Raw genomic sequence first — 21,309 nt, forward strand, 5'->3', positions numbered from 1 at the left:
AAGCCCTATTGTCCCTAGATACGCGTTCCAATATCCAGTCCTGCCATCTTCTGGTATTGGAAATGTGGTGATAAACCGTTTCTCGGGAAAGCGAAACCGAACGCAACAGGGGTTCGTTAGTTTGAAAGCCTTTTGGGAAGTGTTTTTCCTACTGTAAATTCGCCCGCAACGAGTTCGCTTTTTGCGTATTTATATGGTGCTTGTGGGCGAAAAGTTAGCAATATTACAAGTTTTCTAACTAAAATCGAGTATTTTGTTTAATTTGACATCACTTTGGACAAAAATATTACTAATAAGTTGCAACCGGGTTGTCGAAAGGCTTGTTTAGTATTTTTCATTTACTTCCATTCTTTGTGGGTGGCAAGCGTCTCCTTGTAAAACGCAACGCCTCATTGAAAGGAACATTTTTCTGTCATTAAGCAGTGTGCCCTATTTATTTTCATGTATGATGATATTTGTTTGTGCGATAAAATGTTTTCTGATTTGGTGTTACTTGAAATCCAGACATTTCAGCTATTTTCTTGCGCTTTAGGCGTTACGCATCTTCCGAAAGTATTTTGGAGGCACGAGTTTTACCTCAGTTCATGTTAACAACAATTCACGAATATGAAACGCAGGGAAATTACCCAAGATAAACGACTTTGGTCTACATTTTGCAATTTTCTATTTCAGATTAAGAATAGTAGCAAACAGTTTCAATGATCTGTTAATATTTGCATTTTGAGGCAAAAGCCTATACTGCAATGACCATAGACAGCACCAAAAAAAATTTCTATCAAAGTTGGCACCTAAAAAGCCCAAATTTAGAGGTAATTTTAGTCCAACGCCAATTTACTATTTGTGCTAAGTTTTTTTTCTGCACACACATAATTTGATGTATTGCACCAGATAGTTCGCACCGCCAATCTAATTTAAAACACCTAGATGTAGTCTATTCAACCTAAAGAAAAAAACTATTGTAAACTTCCTTACATGAAAAATAACAAAAACGCCAACTTACCTGTTTTAACAGGGGAAGTCAGAAAAGTTTTCGACAGGCCGTCGGTGCTTATAATCAGAGGGTTAGTGAGATCGACGATGGGCATCGCTAGCGTCGGCGCCGACTCGACCGATCTGCCTCCGGGTCCATTAGATGGCGCCCCAATCGACACTTGCACGGATACGTCAGACGTCTCCACGCAAGATCTGCGTTTAGCGTCATTGCTGACGTCAGGGCTGATGACGTGATCATCTGACGTCACCTCGGGCTTGCACGAGTGCTGCTTGTGCTGTGTGCAAAATATTTTAGTCAGTGCTTTATTGAGATTTTCGGCGTTTTAAGAATAAAGGCTATAGGATATCGTGTTTTTTTATTAATATAGAATGAGGTTGAAAAAGTTTTGGGGGCAAAATCTTTACAAACAAACAAATAGCAGTCAAAGTTGGAGGCTGAAATAGCACGTGGAAAAGCTCAGAAGAACTAGTCTATTGTCGCGAGTTAAAATTTGTTATTTTTTAAAAAAACTTTTGTTTTTAAGACGCCGATGATACTTATAAAAGCATTTGTTTTGTAAAACAATAAAGTACAGCGACTGATTTAATATTTGCACTTTAAAATGTTCCGCAGTCATGTATTAATGACCCTGAATGGTCGCAATCCTTTGCTTTACTTGTAACGGGATTTTATTAAAGGAAAGATTTCTACATTGTCAATTTAATATTGCTAATCTTTTGTTTCACCATGATTTTGTCTGCATACACTACAGTTCTAAAAGCACGAAGCTCGCTTAGAAACTTAGAAACCGCTTAAACAATGCAATAAACATCCAAATTGTAAAACGATTTTTGATAAAGTATACGCCTAAAATATCTCTGAGTTCTTGAGAAAAACTTTCGTCAATTACCCGGGAACATGAAACGATAAAAACTACATCCAACGCAGCTGTGTGATACTTGTAAAAATGACAGTAGAATATTTGACACCCTTCATTCGCATTGGACAAACAACTGCGGTTATATTGGCTTCGGATCTGCCACTCTGGAGGCAGGAGTTGCCTCGTGAGGATAACACGGGTGTCAAATTCACATGTTAGCTCGGGGACAAGGACTCGTTTGTCAGAATTTAATTTTCTGGATCATTCAAGAAGGGACCATGGTTTTGTATTACACGTGGCCGGGGGAGATATTAATATCGCCGGTGGCCGGAAAGTTAATAACTATTGAGGTGCTGACGGACCGCCACGACCATGTGTGTGTTTTGCGTATTAGATTGTGGAAGATTTGGGAATTGGCCACCTTAAAGGAGAACCGAATGTATGTTTGTAGCAGACCGGACTGCTTAAAGGAAAACCTACTGTATATCTATAACCCGGCAAAAGATGATTTAAAAACTGTATGCTTAGTTGGTGTTTATTGTATAAAGACACACAAAATCCGTTTGTCGCCTTTGTTTGATAATATACAAACGTTGCATAGCATGCTTATTTTCCCGCAGTAGTTTTGCAATTCGTTAATTGCCTACTAGATACACATACATTTGTAACTTGGATCAGCCCTGAAGCGTTTCATGCAGAGTGATTCGGTATTATACGCATTCAGTAGGCCTGGCAGCTTTGATTTGTCGGAAAGACGGTTTACATGAGTGTTTTTAGTCTTTTTCCAATGATCCAGACTTTTCGTAAAAACCAATGCCCCAATATCTCATTACCATGGCCCTTATCCAAAGCTCCTTGCGACACGTTGTACAGTTTTTTTCAAGCAATTTATTTTTTGAACAAATGAAGAAACACCAGGGACAATACCTTTATCTATAAGCAAATGACTGAAACCTGTAGAACTTTAGAACTTAATCTGTAAAACTTACAGAGAGCACATTACAAATGTCTATTTTCCATCATGTTACTGCGCATGCGTACACGGGGCATAAGGCGACGTGACCGCAAAGTTCGCCAGAGCGAGTCCACAGGGATTTTAGAAAGGGCTGATCAAGGACTGATCAAGGGCAGAACAAGGAGACGGTCTGTCCGCTGGACGACATGCCCAGCTTGGTACAATGACGAAAACGAATGGCTCAAATGGGCTTCACGTCATTGCTGCGTTTATTGTCCAAAGGAGACGCATATTGGATGGTGAATATACGTAGGTTATCGTTTAATCACTATTACACGTTAATTGGAATCAATATCTATGCAATAGGGGTCGTAACCAGTGGTGGGATTTAATTTTTCTGTCAGCTGGTTCTATCACAAAAGTCATATTTTTCAGTCGGTTCTGTTACAAAAAGTCCATTTACTGTAACCAGTAATGCTAACCGGTTCGCTGATCTCATAAAATTTCGTGAGACGGTTCTATAGAACCGGTGCGAACCGACTGAATCCCTCAACTGGTCGTAACCCTTTGAGTTGCTCCTTAGTTTCCGCAGACAAGGACTTACAAAACGTAGGGGTAGAGAACGCATCTCCCACTGTGGTGAACTATGTATATAGGTTGGCACAAACGATACAATGCGCCCGACACTGACATAGGTGGTCGGAGGCCGGTAGCCAAACTCGAATACCCAGGTTTTGCGGTGGGCTGACATGGTTATTTTTGAATAGTAGGATAGTGATGTCACTTTTAGTGTCTATGGCGTCATAAAGTAAATTGCTGTAGCATTGGTTTGCATATGTTTTTCAACCTCCAATTTTTGTGTGACGCTGTTCTAGGGTTGAGTGGTTGTTTTGCCATTTACATAGTTTGTGACGCCATCACGGGTTTAAAGGGGCTTGAAAACAGCATTAGGACATAGTGAACTGTTGCATGCCGAAAGATTTGGCAAAAAAGAGTTTTTCAAAATCTTTGGTCACAAATCAAAGTTAAAACCTACAGTATGTGATGTTATGTTTCAATTGGAAAGCGCACACACAATTTGATGGGCAAAATGGGGTCAGTTATACTGTTACGCAACAATATATATCCAGCTATAAACGGCGACGAACGTTTGGCACAAGCAATTTGATTCGAAAATGTTGTTACGTAACCTATGCTAACGATTTTCCCCATTTACTAGCCACTTCAGTTTTATTTACAATCATTTCAGTTTTAAAAACGTCCAACAGAAGTTAGATACCCCGTCACTTGAAAAATACTAAATGTAAAGCAATTTATAACGCATCTAGGGGTTAAAAAGACATAAACAGTGTTTAGAATGATTTCTGTATAAATGTACACATCAAAGCCCATACCTGTATGAATTGTACAAATGCTGAAAGAGGGAATATTTTGCTGCATCGTCCGCAGGTGATGAAGTCCCCTTCGTTTTCATGTGCTTCGTTCGTTTCCACTGAAACATAAGCATCAAAACATTGTGTTAAAAATACAATTGAAACCTTCCAATTCAACACTCTACACAGAAAATATGCAAACAAAACTCGACCATGAATCAAACGGAAAATATACAAACCCCCGTCAAACATGAAAATCATGACTTAACCTTCAAACATTTCAACGTACAGCCAACTTGGAAGGTTATTTCACTTAAAAAACAGTTTAAAGTGCTATCTCGTGGCAGTAAAGACTTAAAAAAAAGCGGAATTTGTTTCCAAGGTTGTTTTTTTCTAAAACGACCAGGAAGATATCAAGATAACAGCCATCCACGTCCAAAGAGCGTTTAAACAACGGAAAAACAAATAGTTTGACAAATTAAACGTTACTTTGTGGTTAGCTAAACCGAAATTGTGTACAATAGAAAATTGCCCTGTGGTATCAAATTCTATTAATACCGCTGTCTAGCTTAATCACCCATTACTTAATAACAAAAAGTGATTGTACATTGCAAGGAAAAGGAAATTAGTTTCGAAACAGGCTGCACAACAGTACTTAATGAAGGAAAGTAATTACGGCGTAGTTTCGTATTTTAAGAGTCATGTCAGACAAAGCGAACATTTCTGGTTTGACGAATATCCAAAAGCCGTCGGCGAGCACAAGAGGAAACTGTGAAGATGAATTCTAGCCTGGACATATGCGTCCGGTCTGTGTGGGACGAGCCATACGCAAAATGGTAACGGACTGCTGGGGGCCTGTTACACGGAAAAACCATGGCCTTTCCTGGGAGTGTCTAGCTGGGTGTACGACGGGTTCAATTTTTTAACCAGTTGAACCTAACTTTATTTAAAGACACCAGTATGGATAATAGTTACAAAGTCTACTTAAACTAATTTTGACTTGCGGAAAGCAATAGCGACATGCGAAACTTTTTAGATTTTCGCCAATTAGTTGGACGCGAAACGTATTTACAAGAGCGATTTCTATAAATATGGACAAAGTTTGAATCGAAACAAGTAATACATAATACATTTTCACTTCATATCAACCCTGGTTTTGTTGGAAAAATTTCTGGATTGAGTTCACGGCTCAAACAACAGCGCCGAATGCTCAGGTTTTGTCTTGGCAAGTAAATTATTGTACTAAAACAAGTTCTGTAGAACTTAAAGATTTCGTTTTTATCTGAACGCTTATTTTATAGCAAAATTTTTTTGATTGACTTCATTTTCAACAGTATGAAAAACAATTTCAAACATCGGAGCACAGACGGTTCAATCACAAGGGCCAAAGTGTTAGATCTTGGCACGGGCAAGTATTAGTCCTAAACATAATGGCACATGAGCTTTGCATGTGGGTTTGGTATAATAGTCATTGGCAGATGAGATCGAGTCATTAGCCAAACTCATCTTTCCAGCAACTCACAAACGTCAACAAACACCATCCTGTTATTTGACGCCCGACAACAAACTAACCAACAGCTGGATGACCGTCTGCATCCAAAGCTAACGACAACAATATACATTATACATGGCCTTATAAACTTGATCAACCAATTTCGATCAGACAGAACAAGGCCTTCACATCTATGGAGTTCAAATTACTCCACTCAACATTTTGCATTTAGCGTTATAACAAATATGCGACCTTTAAATTTTGACCCTTCAATTTCGATTAGACAAAACAAGGCCTTGTACATCTATGGAGTACAAATACCCGTCTGAACACTTTGAACTTATTTTTTTAACAAAACGTGGTTTCCGCCACATTTTGTCGCAATAAGAACCATTCGTTTACGGATTTTCATTTCACCTGGGTGTTGCAAATTTTTGTGAGGTTTTTGTTTTCGACGATTCCATTTTGGTGCTTTCTGTTCCACAGACAGTCTTCGGAAAATGGCCGGAGTTTCGCTTAACGCGACTGCATTGAAGCCGACTCCGGTATTCGATTGACCATGGTCCGTTGCTTCCTGCTGGAGCTGAAGGTCTGTTAGCGACTGTCGCCGTTTTTCAGCAATTTCATTCACCAGGTCTGTAAGTTTGGCGTTTTGCCTTTGTAGCTGCTCAGTGCTTGTACACTGTAGAACGTTGGGTGATTCTGAACCTGACAACGACCCCTTGCTCAATGTGTTTTCACAACGAGGCGAGTAACCTCTACAATCTGACCTCAAGCCTTGAATTGTCTGCACGTCATCTTGCCGTCCACTCTGAGAGTCTATATTGTCTATAGTGGGCGATTCTGCGCCGTGAGATGCTGTGTATTTTCCGTCATGGCTATACATGTCGTCCATTTTGCCAATGGCTAGCTTGAACCTGGTAACACTCGTCATATTGGAACTATAGCAGACGCGTTATCCTCTTCAATAGCTCGGCATCCTTTGTGCTTCCATCGCATGACACTGGCACTGTCCAGCTACGGACCTTCACATCAGTACACTACAACACAGAGCCCCACTGTCTCTTCGGATGGCGGTGCAACGAGATCACGTGTTTCCTGCAAACGCTTCCTGTCGCGCTTGTGTCACGTGACGAAAACGAAGATGTGACTTCCGGTGTTCGTTTTCATGCTTCCCCTGCCGCCCAAGGGATAGCAACAACCAAAAATCGAAATCGTCGCTCAAATGTGCACCCTAAATCCCGAGACACTTCAAAACTACTGCTACGCGCCTATACAGTTTCTGCAACACAATAAAGACGATGTGACGATTTTAAATGTGGAATAGCAGCGCGTACGACGAACCAATGGTGCGGTGAAACAATAGTCAATACAGCATGACGCTATGATTTAGTTCCTTTTATGCCACGTAACGAACGCCAAGCATTCTACAGCCAGGCTAGTTGCACGAGGTCTCTTGTCTGCTGTGTCTGAACAGGAATTGTGAACGGCCATACGGACGGCGGACGCTTAGAACACGCGCACAGACGAAAAGACGGACATATCGTGCGCTACTCATGTATTTCATGCACTAACGAAACTTCCCCGAACTTAATCATTGTTCCCGAACACATACTGAGATGGGTGGGTCAAAAACACGAATTTTGTCAAAACAAGGAAAACAGCATCTCAGTTTCTGCACTTGCTTTATGCACAAGGCTACTAGCGTTGAACGTTACTCATACTGATGTAAAATCGGTTGACCCAACCTATAGGGTCCCACAGAGCTACTAGGGATGCATGGGTGGTTGTAGGGAACGCATAAAAACTAAATAAAGCAACTACACGAGAGGTATTTAGGTGACATTTGGTCAGGGACCCATTGCGCAAATACCTTTTAATATGATTCGGTTGGTATGTATGAAAACGCTTAGGAAACCAATGCGTTAAACAGACAAAATGCAACTAAAGAGATGGTATATACTTGCAATTCCTTACTGTTTTACGGGATTTGGCACTGGACGACATAGATCTGCATTATATAACAGTCGATTATATAAGGGGTCCTTAATCTTGCTTAAATGTTTGCGTGGTAAAAAAGTTTTAAACATCACACAACCTTATGTACGCCGATTTCAAACGCTCAAAATAACTAATTTCATCTGTAGAACGCTTCACACCTTAATTATATTCTTGCAGATTTTGATACCGTTCACTGGACATAAGTCGCTGATGTTTGTGACGCGTATTTAAGCATAAGGCAAAAAAACATGAAAGTCAGGCCCAAAGTTAAACCGATATTCCAAGCAGATTTTTACTCCGTTTAATCGCAACACTTCCCACAAAAAGTATCAAAGATTATAAACCTTGTGAAAATATTTAAGATTTAGGTATGGGTGTGCTCTATATCAGTTTGTATTACAATTTAAATACATTAAAGTCCAGAAAAAAGGTTACACTTTTGCGGCGTGAATGTCTAGTTCTTTTACTATTTCTCAATTGGCACATCAAGTTTAACCAGTGGTGGGATTCAGCCGGTTCGCACCGGTTCTATAGAACCGTCTCACAAAATTGTATGAGATCAGCGAACCGGTTAGCATTACTGGTTACTGTCAATGGACTTTTTGCAACAGAACCGGCTGAAAAAATGACGTTTGTGATAGAAACGGCTGACAAAAAATTTGAATCCCACCACTGGTTACGACCCAAGCAAACATATGTTCTAATGGTCACTATTATCCGAATGCAATTTCCAAATCACAGTCTGCAAAATCGTCGTTGTCTTAATATTCACATGTGCAGCATTGATAAATGATTCCGTAATTTCCTTGCAAGTAAAAGCGAAAGGACTGGGGTCATTATTTCATGTAGGAAATTCAAAATGAAAACACTAAATCCGTCGCTGTGCAAAAGTTGTATGTTTGAGTTTTTATTGCGCCAAGTTTAGTGAAATTTTAAGCATCACTTATTAGTGGCAAATAATGTCCAGTATCGTTTTCGTGCCGCGTGAGAACGGTCCAACGATGTCCAGTGAGTTTTACAGTTGCGTGGAAACCGGGATAACAAATGTCCGTTAACAATGCTTCAGTTCAGTTCGGACAATCGCCTTTACAATGTCCGGTAACGGTGTTTTAGAGTGGACAATGGCCCTTGATCACGTAGTAAATACCTTTAACCGTTTTTCTTTGATAATGGTATGTCAGTTAGGAAGTCGACTGGACAAACCGAATTTAACGAATGTTATACGATACGACGGTTTTTAACCTATTGGGGCTTGTGGTACTCTAATAAACTGTGTGTTTAGCGTCTTAATTAGCAGAATAATAATACAAAAGTTGCCGAAATACACTAAAATGTCATTTTACTGTGATTGGTGAGGGTGGCTTTAGTGACAAATCAGATAAAAAAGATTCTAGCGTTGTTATGCACAGCACCCGTTATTTTGTCATAAAGTTGTAAAATGTAAGACAGTTCAAGTTTATAGAGCTCTTCTGGCAAATGTATTTTATTCCGACACAATACTCGCATTCAGCGTTATTTACCCTGATGAAGGCGACCTGTATAGGACGTCGAAACGTCGGAATATAAATACATTTGCCAGAAGAGCTCTAGAAACTTGATATTGTGCCTGGCAGCAATAGCATATATACATAAGACAGTTGACTACTCTACAAAAACGAATGTTTCATGGCACACTTGCAAGCACAAAATGGTTCGCGAATCACTGCCACGTTAAGAACGGTTTCTAACAATAAAACGAAAACCAAATCGCTAAACCAAGTTCAAAAAGTGTCAGAATCAAGCGAGGCCAACACCAAAAACATAAGACCGAAAAAAAGATGCAAAAACTGCACGAAATTGTCGGCTTGGACTGCCAGTCTAAAAATACACGCCTTTTCAGTAACCACATACGACAGTGTCTCGATTTTACATATATTTGCCAAACAAGTCTATGGCTAAAGACAAGTTGCAAAGGTCATAGAATGACCATAAAACCATCATGTAATTGCATCGTGTCGACTGTTAAGACTGATGCTTTCGGTTGCCAATGTTTCAAATAGTTTCGCCGTGTCTAGAAGTTCAAGATGGCTCTAGCAAGTGTGTAAAATACATATTGTCAAAATGCAGTAACACCACTAGGCATAGAAAAAACTGAACAAACGTTGCATCCATCAGGTTGTATATTTACACAAGCTATCGGTCAAGCGTTGGGGTGCGAGACAAAAATATTCGTCAGCAAAATTGCAAGTTCGTTAAAACAACAAGTATTTTTGTCTAGTACCACACCAGTTAATCGTTACACAATAACATGGTTAAGACAAGGCATGACGTGTTTGGAACACAAAGTTTTCGTAGATACAAATTCAGTTTCAGTTTTGGCAAAAACTAACAATTACCTGGCAATTACCTGGCAAAGTTTAAGCCGTTTTTCTACACAAACGAGCTTTTTGCAACCGTACGTTCAGTGATCTTTTTAAAGCAAATTGAACAATGTGATTATTTAGTGCGTTTCAAAGCAATTTTCACCAGAAACGGCGAAATGTACACATTTCGATATTTTATTTTTGTATTACATTAACAAACCAGGCACGTGTTCAACTGAATAACGATTACACAAAAACAACTGTACAGCTCTGTCTTGAGCTATTCGGGTTCATTTCAAAGCATTGCATGACGCCGTCAAGGTGCCAGACAGAATGACAATATATTTTCAATTACCCGATGTGTACCTGTCAAGGCTGCAGACAGCTTGGAAGAGGAAGACCAATACTTGGAAATAGACAAATGAACTGCATCTGGATTTCCCACACATAATTACATACAACCCAGCAATTCGCGTTAAACATTAGTAATCAGAAGTCAAATATGCATATTTAGAATGCCAATAATATAGTAATAAGGTTGCAATTTTTAAGGAAATTTGTTTTTGATATGTTTTACTATAGGTTAAAAAAACAAGTCTAAAAACACCGTTTTTAGCAGGATAATTCACAAAGATGCATTACCCATAAGCGCAATCTTAGCTCTTAGTCACATAATCGCAATAAATTTAAGTCGTTTTCATTTTACAATACAATTTTTTTAGGGCTACAAAATAATCGTCAGAAAAAATCTAACATGAATGAAAAACAGGCGGCGCTCAACTGGGTTCGATGACAGCTTTTTCAACGTAACACAGGGATTTCTGCAATTTGTCAAAATATAAATCGAATTAGTGCTATAGAGAATAGAACAAGTCGAATACTAATCCATCATTGTTCACGACTAACTTATCCCTTGATTATCCCTGTCAACGGCGGCTTAGCGGTGACAAAAAACACAAGATAGTCAGACTCAGCACTCGTCAGGTACTTCAATGCAGCTACAGTGCATCTGGGATTGTTAAAGCAACAAGTCGACCTGGTGTGGACTTTCAGCAATGATGGGCAAACCTTACATACAAAGGCTTTATATCACTGATCCAGACAGTTTCGTAACTTGAGCCTTTGTCGAGAGTCGATTGGCTTTCGAATAGTGGATTCCACATGATAAACAAGTTCCAGTGGATAATAGCCTCTTCAGATAAATCCGTTATGTCCACCTCAATCGGAAAAGAAGGGCAATATACCTGTGTGACTGGCACACCGTTTCTCAAAACTATTTTCTCGGGCCACTTTGGAGCGTTATAACCATATGAAGTGTTCACTAAAGTGTGAAATAATGAAAAACTGTATGGAGATGATAACAAAAATACTTTTGTGTGTCGTGAGGTGATCACGAATTCACGAAAATCTTTCCCGAACTCATGTGAACCTGCAGACTCGGGCTAAGAAAACAGTTGACCATAATGATTGCTGCAAACCAATTAAGTTGTGCTATATATATATATATACATTTATAAAGATCAACAGTTTCCTTTCAATATTACAACATTATCCACAATTTAAGTTTCTGCACGGGGCCTGAAAAAACCAGCTTACCTTAAATCAACAAACTGAAATATTTTTCTTTGGAGCCCAAAAATACTACAGTCTGTTAACCTGCCACTTTAGGAGCTTAACTAATTATTCGTTAATTTGTCTTTAAAAAACACGGATTATTTATAAGACTACTAGCGTGATGTCTTCAAGAGAATCCAAAGTCCAAACGAAAGGGTCATACCGCACACGGTATTCGTGTCAAAAACGTCATTACGACCTTTAACCGAAGGTAAAGCCAAAAAAGAGTAAAAATCAAACGTCCTAATTCATGTCACAGGCCTGTCATCTATTTTCATGTTTCCTTGACAATTCGTAAAAATTCACCTTTATCGCCATTGTGAACTGGGCAATGTACGGCGTTTTAATTAAAAATACGTCGGTAATAGAACGGAAAATCCCCTACGGTGGTATTTTACTGCGCTTTTTCTCATTTTACCATGTTTAAACCATGGTATTTTCTTTCAGAATTGACATATAGTCAGTCAAACTAGTCGGTTCTATGTCATGTTTAAAATCTTCGAAAAATCCGTTGCTTTTTAGCTGGAGTCAAAAATCAGAGCAAAATATTTAAAGCAACAGGCAGAGATAGCATTATGGCCTTTGGACTTATGGTAATAAACAGAATAGATACAAGCCAATAAAGTAACAATTGAAAACCAGCGTCAATAGACAACTGTGGCCACACGCACACATTAACGACTTATCCTACTTGGTAAACCAACAAAAAACATTTGTCACTGTAACCGAAACGATTCTTAAAAAAAATTAACATTTATCCAGAGGAAATTTCAACGTATAAGTCAGACCGTTAAATACAGCGCCTTGACCTAATAAAAACAAACACAAACGTTTCATGAATTATAGCAAATCATAAAATCCCTATATCGTTACATACTTTTTGTTTTCTCGCCGCATTTAGAAGGTTTTGTAAAATAACGTAAATGAAAAAAAAAGCGAAGTACTGTTCCAGAAAAAGCGTTTTTAACGGAAGTTCGGCAGTTTATGCACATTGTCTATGAAGTCGTTTTTAAGTGAAAGCTTTGTTTGTTTGGTGACTGGCGATTTGACCACACAGCTTCGTTCATAGTGTGAGTCTTACGTCTGGACAATAGTTGTTGGGAGTGTTTGTTTGAATTTCGAGTGGACCTCCCTATACGCATACACGACATATTGAAATTACGTTGACCACTAGTACAGTATTAAGATTAGCGTTTAAACTGGCGGTTATATTTGGCGCATTTTCGGTTAAAAAACCCAGAACAAAACATATTTTTGCCCGTTAAGCGTTTAAAATGAATAGCTAAGGTTATGAACGAACAGTCGCTTTTTGCAATTTTGCATCTTTTTATAGTTTTAGTTACAATAGCTTTGGCGTTCAACCGAATGATTTAATGATACAGGTCAAGAAGGACATATACTAACATTATTTCCATGCTGTGCAAAATGTTTCTAAGGCTCTAAAAACGCTGGTCTTGTTTTTAGTTGTTTGGTGTTGCGAAAAATGTCTGCATCAAAACCAGACCGTAATATTCACTGACACAACACTACTGAATACCTCATACCCATCACGCCATCCTACAGATGCTTAAAATCCATTCAATGAGGGTCATTTGTTCAGTACTTAACCAGACAATAATACTACTTAACGCTAAACCAGAACCCCGTGGTTACATTGACTATACATGAAGAAGTCAGTAATTATGAAACTAGGATTCGTTTCTATCGTTCAAGGATTTATAATAACACAGCAACGGTGCAGCAGTTAGTGTGTTGCATCTACTAGTTTAAAAAACTACACATCCAGAAAAGTTTTTATCATTGGTTGGCTGGAACAGGTTTCAATATAAGATTTTCAAACAGATTTTGTATGACAGTTACACTTATAAATTCCACAACAAAAGAAAACCAAAGGTGTATTCAATAGGCTAAACAGGTTGCTATAAACCTACATTCATAACTGGGATCAGCCCTGAAGCGTTGATGCACGAGGCCTGGCGTACTATAATGTCAAAGAGGTGTTGCAACTTGCAAAGCTTTTCCGAAATGAAAGGTATAAAATTACAACCGTATTTTGCAAAACAGCTGGACGTTCTGTGGGCTTCAGATGGCCCATACGGCAGAGGGCAACTGAGGCAACTTATGGTTCAACAGTAGCCTTCATTGTCCACGCAAATTTGAGGAATAAATGGATAAAAGAACTTACTGTACGTAGGGGGTGGTTCCGTTTAGGTGGTCGCTAGTTGCAGAGGTTCACAACTCCCACTTTGTCTTTCTGAGTCATTTCCCAATTGGCGCCATGATTCAAATTTGAGGCAAAACTACTGCTGGCTTTTCTAGCTACACGCTGACACAAGGAAACGATTGTCCAGTGCCCACGTCAGTTCAACGTCCGTCTGACTGGAAAATGACGCATATGTTCAAACTGCTTCCACCTATGTTACAGGACCTCTCAAGTTTCAAAGCCTACATGCTGCAAAACTGAAAACACTAAACCTTGCCCAACTGAAACACTATAAGTCCCGCTAAATTAATGTACACACTAGAAGCACGGTTTAAACTAAGTCTGATGCTGCTATACCTAAACCTTTGAGACTTAAAGGCATTATACCTTTAAGGACAGATGTTTCAAACCCAGACTAATGTTGGATAGCTAAGCCCTCTCGACCACTGGCCGTGATATCCAATAATAACACGCTAGTCTGGACGGCTGCTTCAGGAGAGAAAAGTAGGAGAAACAACTGCTGCTGCCTTGACCGCGGCAAGGCTTCGGGCACCGCTCTCTCGCTCTTCTCTTTATGAAACTTAGCCGAAGGACACCCACAGAGCGTAGCCGTAATGTGTACTGAACAGAACTCGTAGCGGGAACATAATATCGTTCAGCATTTAACGTACAAACCCTAATTCAACCAGCATTTTTTATTAAATTTCATACAAATCTATGCCACTGGATGGTTTGCACATGTAACAAAAATTCGCAAACCATTTTGAATTTCCAACTTTGAAATTTAAATAAGCCAGTATTTTCGCTTTTAAGAGTCGACTGAGGCTGTAGGAGTGGCGGAAAATTTTCTGCTGCGTTGAGAAAGCTGACACGGTCAAGGCGTGACATTTGAGGAGAGCCAGACGGTGTTGTGTCCACTGTCAAGTTGCATCGCCAGACGAAACGCGTGTGCCCAGCGCGCGCTCATGCCCTCCCTCCACAAGCAAAAAAGAAACAAGAAAGAAAAAAAGGTTTCGTCGGCAGGCCAGAAGCGGCTCGTCAGATTACGAGAACGTACGCAGAGTCTGGGCGACTGGCTTCGTTCGGAACAGAAACGAAGCATTGGAAAATTAGTTGTATAACAGTAAAGTACACAACAAACTACATACGTAATGTAAGCATATAGTTTCACCCTTATTATAGATCGCAAGGCCTATTTAAGTTGCTACGATCAAAGAATGACCCGTTTTAACCAGACAAGGCCTTGTCCAATGTAAACTGTTCTGATCACTTACCATAAGCGCCCATGAACTAATTTAAACTCTACCGCAGACGCACCAGACTTTAAGTAAATGTTGCAAATTGTGGAAAATTTGAGCAATGTAAACACTCAGGCCGATGAAAACCGGGTTAGGTAAAGACTAGCGTCTGCTGACTCAATGGTTTTGAACGATTACGAAACTGTATTATTTCTGACCACGTTTCTCGTTCAAGTGTCGTTGAAGGCCTTTTTGCTGAAAAATGCGATGCCTGAAAGCAGCAATCACAGCAATGTCGTTTTCCAACATAGGATATCCAATAAACTTAGACTTAAACTAATGCACTCTGTTTACCCCAAAAAACTAGCATTGTGAGCAAATTTACAATATTTTGACCAAAACTTTAATAATTCGTATGATCAAACGTAATTAACACGAAAAAATTAACATAACCTTGTAAAAAGTTCCAAAATTTAGTAAATTTCGTTGTTGAAGCTTCAAAACAAAGGCGATTGTTTTGTTCTTTATATCAAACGCAAACTTTTGCACTAAACAAGCGCACGGTACGAACGTTAACGAAATACGCCCAACCCACTTTGAGTCATCGGAAAGATATTGCGTGTTTGGGTTTGAAAAGGCCAAACCAGGCGACCACAAACACAAAGCAGTCGTTGAGGGGCTTACAGCCCACAGAATTTGGAGATATGTTTGTGCTACTTGCAAAACTAGGTGCAACATAACAACCCCAATAAATCTACACAACTATTACGGGATATCTGAACTAATTTTATCAAAACCATATACTAAACACGGAAATTGACTAATGTTGCTGAATATAAGTGCTTTTTGGTATTTTTCAGTTTGAAATACAAAATACAAACTTATAGGTGTTGACCAAACGCAAAACAGCCAAATAACTTGTAATGCACACGTTTAAACAATCGCTGATTTCATTAGCAATGCGAAATTCTTCTGGTAAAACAATGGGCGGTGCTAGAAACCTACACTATCGTTTTACAACAGGTATTCGAAAACTGAACATTTAGGATTCTTTTTTGACCAAAAAAACAGTAAGGAAAAATATCGTTTTATAACATCCTCGCTAAACCCCCGAACACAAACCAGTAACGTGCGTTTAAACAGCGGGTAAGAACATACACTGACTCAATGGAAATTTTTTTAAAAAAAAATTCTGCTAACTGCAACTACTTTAGATATATTCTTCTCTTTGCTACACCTAACTTGGACCACAGCTTTGTCTAACGATCAAACGCTGTGTAGGCAAACCCTTAACATACTTGTTTTGTTGGTGAAAGAGTTATTTAGTAGAGGAATTACGTTTTAATTTACAAGATGTAGTATTTCAACAAACTGGCGGCCAATGAACCACACAACAGAAAAACAAGCCAAACGTTGCAAAAAAATGTTCTCCTAATTACATAAGAGCAGCAAGCAAGATATAATAGACCATGTTGCAGGGTGAATACAAAATGACAACAGCTTGTCAGCCATGAAGAGATAGGCTCTGACAGGCTGTCTCAAATTAAACAGACTATTGTCCACATTGAATAAGAATGCTTTTGAATACGTATTAACAGTCAAGGCACAAGCATGATATACCATTGCACGCTAGCATAAAAGAGACATGTGGTATATCAAACACGGCGACCACGCGGTTTTTCAATTTGGAACAGCAGCTATTGGGTCTTAAATACAATTTTTTACCCTGTTTTCCAGATCGTAAAACATGCGTTAAAACCGAAGGATATAGAAAAGTGCAGATACTATAGTAACATGTATGTCCGTTGCATTTACATGATGCAATTGGAATCCATTGCTGGTAAACTATGCAAGAGTTGACTTTATGCTGAATGCATAGTGAGCAACCATAGTTGTTGTTCAAGGTAAAGAACCGCAAATGAAAGGATAACCCAACGGCAACAGTCCTGTTCATAAACCGCAGACGTATTTCATGCGTAAACGAACGCTAACCAACCGTTGTTTTGACTTCTTAACGGGTTTTGAACCGGTAATTCCAGTTCAAAGACGATGTTAGCGTAAAATTATGTTTTTTAGAATATACTTCAACCATTTTAAATAAACTTGTAAGCATTAAAAGCTAAGAAAAATGCGTTTCTATTTGGCAAACGAACTGGGCTTTTAAAGGATTTGGTTAAGGCCGTGCACTAAAACATTTTTTTTAACCAACCCACTTTACATGTTTTAATAAAAAGTGTTTTCACTAACCAACCCAGTTAATTAAGCCAAGGACAAACCACAAAATGATTGTCAAAGTCTGAAAAAGTCCAACATACTGATAGTTTGCCTCAATTTTATTTTACATGAGAAGCGCATGTTGCTAAGCTTCATACATCTGATTAGGGGGACGTGGATCAAGAGAAGAGTGCGCGTTTTTACCCAGACAAGTACCAAGTAATTGGTCGTCACTTTATACTGTGAGCGGGTAAAGGTGAGGGTGTCTGACTTGGCCCTTCCCATAACCCCGCTTTCGGTAACGGCCCTGGGCACTTTGAAAACGGTTCGCATTAACCGTTGTGAACATGACACTGCTGCCCGAAAATGTCCCAACCTTTAACATTTTAATCTTTTGAAAAAGAAATACATTCTGGAGTACAGGCTTTTAATTTGGGGGAGGACATTTAACAGTTTTTGTGAAACATATAAACCTGTGATGTGCAAAACAATCTGTTTAAGGTTTAACTTTTAATTAAAACAACTAAGTTAAGGACAAATAAATACGTTTTTCGACGTTGAAAATAAAAGACAAACCCCCAATCAAGCAGATTAAAGTAATAAATGTGTACAAATTTTCTGGCAAAAACATGATTTAACCAAAAATAAAGAAAAACATTTCATATGAAAGACATTTTGTTGCAAAGATTAAATACTTTGCACAATAGACAACTGCACCTAAACCACGAAAAATCGTGTAATAACATTCTTGAAATTTTACTCTGTTGAAAATTTATGCAACACTTTCTTTTCAAGATATTGTGTCTTCAAATTTTGCATTTGCATAGCCATTAAGTTTTCGAGCATTAAAAATAACAAAATATACTGTTTTTAAAATCTGCATAAATTTTGCAATTAGTTTTATAAATAGAGTTAGCAAAATGCGTTTTAAAAACTGTATTCACGTCTTTTCGGTGCTCCCGCAGAAACGCACAAAATTTGAAGCATGCTGATTGTGCATTCACGTCACAAGTACCATTGTTACACAACAATGACGCCTCAAATTCAAAATGACAGGCAAGCTGGAAACACATTGTAACCTGCTATTATAAAACATTCAATAGCAAATGCATCGAATACAGCACAATACTCTCAGCGCCTATTCAGTACATTTATCCTGTAACTGCACATTGCAACGTGAAAGACACAAAAATTAAGTCTAAACTTTTAGTACTTTAACAACAAGCTAAAAAATGCACCAAATGTAGCGTGTAGATCAGTTTATTTAGTGCTACACGGCTTAGGTGCGCTTAGTTAGCCTTCACAATAGGCCAGCAGGCGCACTAAACTTTCACCACGCGAATCGCTTATTCACGCCCAATCCAACTAAAACAGTCAGACAGCTGCTATGGAAAGATTCCTGTCTACCAGTTTGCCTGAGGATGGGCCAAACTGAAAAATCGAAATGGACGTAACAAAATGGCGTCGTTTGGCTAGAATAGTGAATGAGCTGCTTGCGGTTGCACCTACCAGAAATTTCACGGCCAAGGAACCTTTATTGTACACCCACTGAGTCATGTTTTTGCATATGAGCTTCAAAATCGATACTTAAACAGTTGAATGGGATGCCAGCAACCCCGTAGCGCAATAAACCACGTTTTTGCGCAGCCGGCTTATTTGTTGATAGCATATCGTGATACAACATGTAATACTTGGCCGTGTGCCCACACAGACCAATACAAAAGCACTAACATAAGCCAACTTACCGATACGAAACTGCTGCGGCTTCTCTTGCTTACGACGAGACATATCAGAGTCGATGCATTTTTATCTCCCATTACAGCTTGCCTAAGCGACGCAGTGTACTTGACATTACTGGCCAGACCAGTGGGTCGAATTTAAGTCGACAACATTGTACAGCTTTGCTCTCTCTCTCTTTTCTCTTTTCTCTCTCTAGGCTTTTTGTTCTTCTTCGCCTCTGCGATGACCGCGCATCGCCAAGCGCTCCGCCGTTTGTTTATTACTCGTGAATGTCCCCCGAAGTGTGTGTGCGCACTCGCCGAGCGCGCGGTTCATTGCCTGCTGCCGCGCGTAAGTTCAAGTACAGGCCTTGCTACGTGATGCAAGTCGACACTATCGCCCACGAAACCACTGCCTGGTCGTTCGGTGGCGCGGTACTCTGCGCGGGAATACCTCCTAAAACAAAGCTTGTTTATCATTTTTCTCTTGTTGAGCCCTAAATAAATTTAAAGAAAATCAGTCCCCCACGGCGCTTTAACTGTTCACCCAAATTTACCCATGGCGCTTTAACATCGCATGTCCACTATTTTTACTTGCTAATTTTAACCCCAAAACTTGACCCTTGGGCTCACCTACTGACCTAAAGTCATCATTTGCATGGAAAAAACGTACTGACAATATGTCCAAACTCAGCTGGTGTTTATGGAATGGGTTGAAAGAGGGCTGTGTTACGTAACAATAGAGGCCAGACAGGTTACGAAGCAGGTACGTTACGGAACAAAGCGCCCAGCTCGTCGAGAAGCGCTCAAAGTTGATTAGGTATGTTCCGCTTTGCCGCGCACTGTAAAAATATTTCTAAGAACCCATCAGTACACACCTTTGCTGGCCAGGCTGTTTACAAGATCACATAATGGTCATTTTTTTGGAAACGCTTTAATTTATCAGTACTTCGGGTAACGATACTTGGTTAAAAATTAATTTTCAAGGCATAAAAATCTGCTAGGTCGAGTCAAGGCAGCGACATAGATTTGCAGTTTTACTTAAAAACGAATCTTTGCATAAACAACTGTCTTGCCTATATCTCTCTTACACTTTTTACAATTTCGCACATTTTTTTTGTCTGTATTTACTTCACATTTGCGCCCAAGAAGTAAAATCCCGTTGATTAAAAATTTAGTGGGTAAATTTGCATTTTTGAATGTTTGGAAGGAAAACATGGGGTTGCTTGTTTTTAAAGCGAAACTACACGTAATTGGAAATCTGTTTTTGTTTGCTCATTATGTCATCACAAAGCTGTTGGAATTATGAAAGTGTTTAAATATTGTTCTACGAAATAATAATTTACTACACATTAAATCGGGAGAGAAAAAATGGTCTTTTTGAGGGATGTCCTGCAAAAAAAAAACTTTTTTTCACAGGGTTTGAACCCGGGAACCTCCCGGGGACGAATCCCGATCAGGTTTTTTATGTATGTATATGGGTCAGGCGCGCTAGACCATTCGGCCAAGTTCCTGCCTGTCCTGCAAAAAAATTGGCGGCGACTTTGTGCTGCTATATAGCGACCACTAATGGTTAGGTAATTTTTTTTTACAAAAGTGGCAAACAAACCTTTTTAGCCACCTCAATAGCTACTTAACTCGCCTAAAAATATACCTGACTAAGAAAGAAGGTGAATGACTTGCTTACCAAAGTTTTTTACCATCACGACCAAAGCACTACACTGGAACATCATACACGGATCGGTTCATAAGTTTTATGACGAACATAATGGCCCAAATAGACGTAACAAGCGATGTGCTTTATTGTTGAAACGTTTCGCCAAATGCTCATGCCATCGTCAGTGATATGGGACTACATCAGACACCCCCGTTTATAAACACATGTAGCCTCATTTCACTGATGTTGACATGAGCATTTGGCGAAACGTTTCAGTAATAAAAAAACACGCCGTCTAATTGGGCCGTTATAGTCGTCATTAAATGATCAAAGCTGAAAAAGAACCCAACTGCTAAGGCTGAATAACATGATACTTAACGCGGCTGGTGTTAAAAACTGTGTGACTATAAGGTCTTAATTGAAAACTCAACCGTTCTTGTTCTTGTTCATTTTGAAATTGTAATTCAAACAGTAAGTCGAAATCAAATGATTGATAAAAACAGTTCCGCTTTCGCGCCTTCTTATCGTTTCTCGTGTAAAGAGTTCCTTCACTTTGCATGTTGTGACTAGAACGTTTAAACCTAAATACAATGCCTGAAATGTTGTCTCTAATACAACTCAATATTAAAGCCATAAAATGGTATGAGCC

At 39.2% G+C, this 21,309-nt stretch overlaps 1 protein-coding gene across 3 annotated transcripts in view; it reads right to left on the minus strand.

Annotated features, from left to right (window-relative positions):
• Positions 1 to 19,325, minus strand: part of LOC145204308 (uncharacterized) — a 38,300-nt gene extending 18,975 nt beyond the window's left edge. The window contains exons 1-3 of one of the 3 annotated variants that reach the window (XM_080076800.1): positions 19,031 to 19,325; positions 4,203 to 4,300; positions 1,001 to 1,268 (exon numbers count right to left, since the gene is read on the minus strand). In XM_080076800.1, the coding sequence (XP_079932926.1) occupies positions 1,001 to 1,268; positions 4,203 to 4,300; positions 19,031 to 19,073 (409 nt within the window). In that variant the 5' untranslated portion in view covers positions 19,074 to 19,325. Of the gene's footprint in view, positions 1 to 1,000; positions 1,269 to 4,202; positions 4,301 to 6,090; positions 6,950 to 13,815; positions 14,053 to 19,030 lie in introns of those variants that run through there. The other 2 variants (XM_080076801.1, XM_080076799.1) reach the window with 2 other exon arrangements.
• Between the last annotated feature and the right edge of the window lie 1,984 nt (positions 19,326 to 21,309).

This window comes from Phallusia mammillata, chromosome 8 (assembly GCF_965637545.1).
Source record: "Phallusia mammillata chromosome 8, kaPhaMamm4.hap1.1, whole genome shotgun sequence".
NCBI classification, from domain to species: domain Eukaryota; kingdom Metazoa; phylum Chordata; class Ascidiacea; order Phlebobranchia; family Ascidiidae; genus Phallusia; species Phallusia mammillata.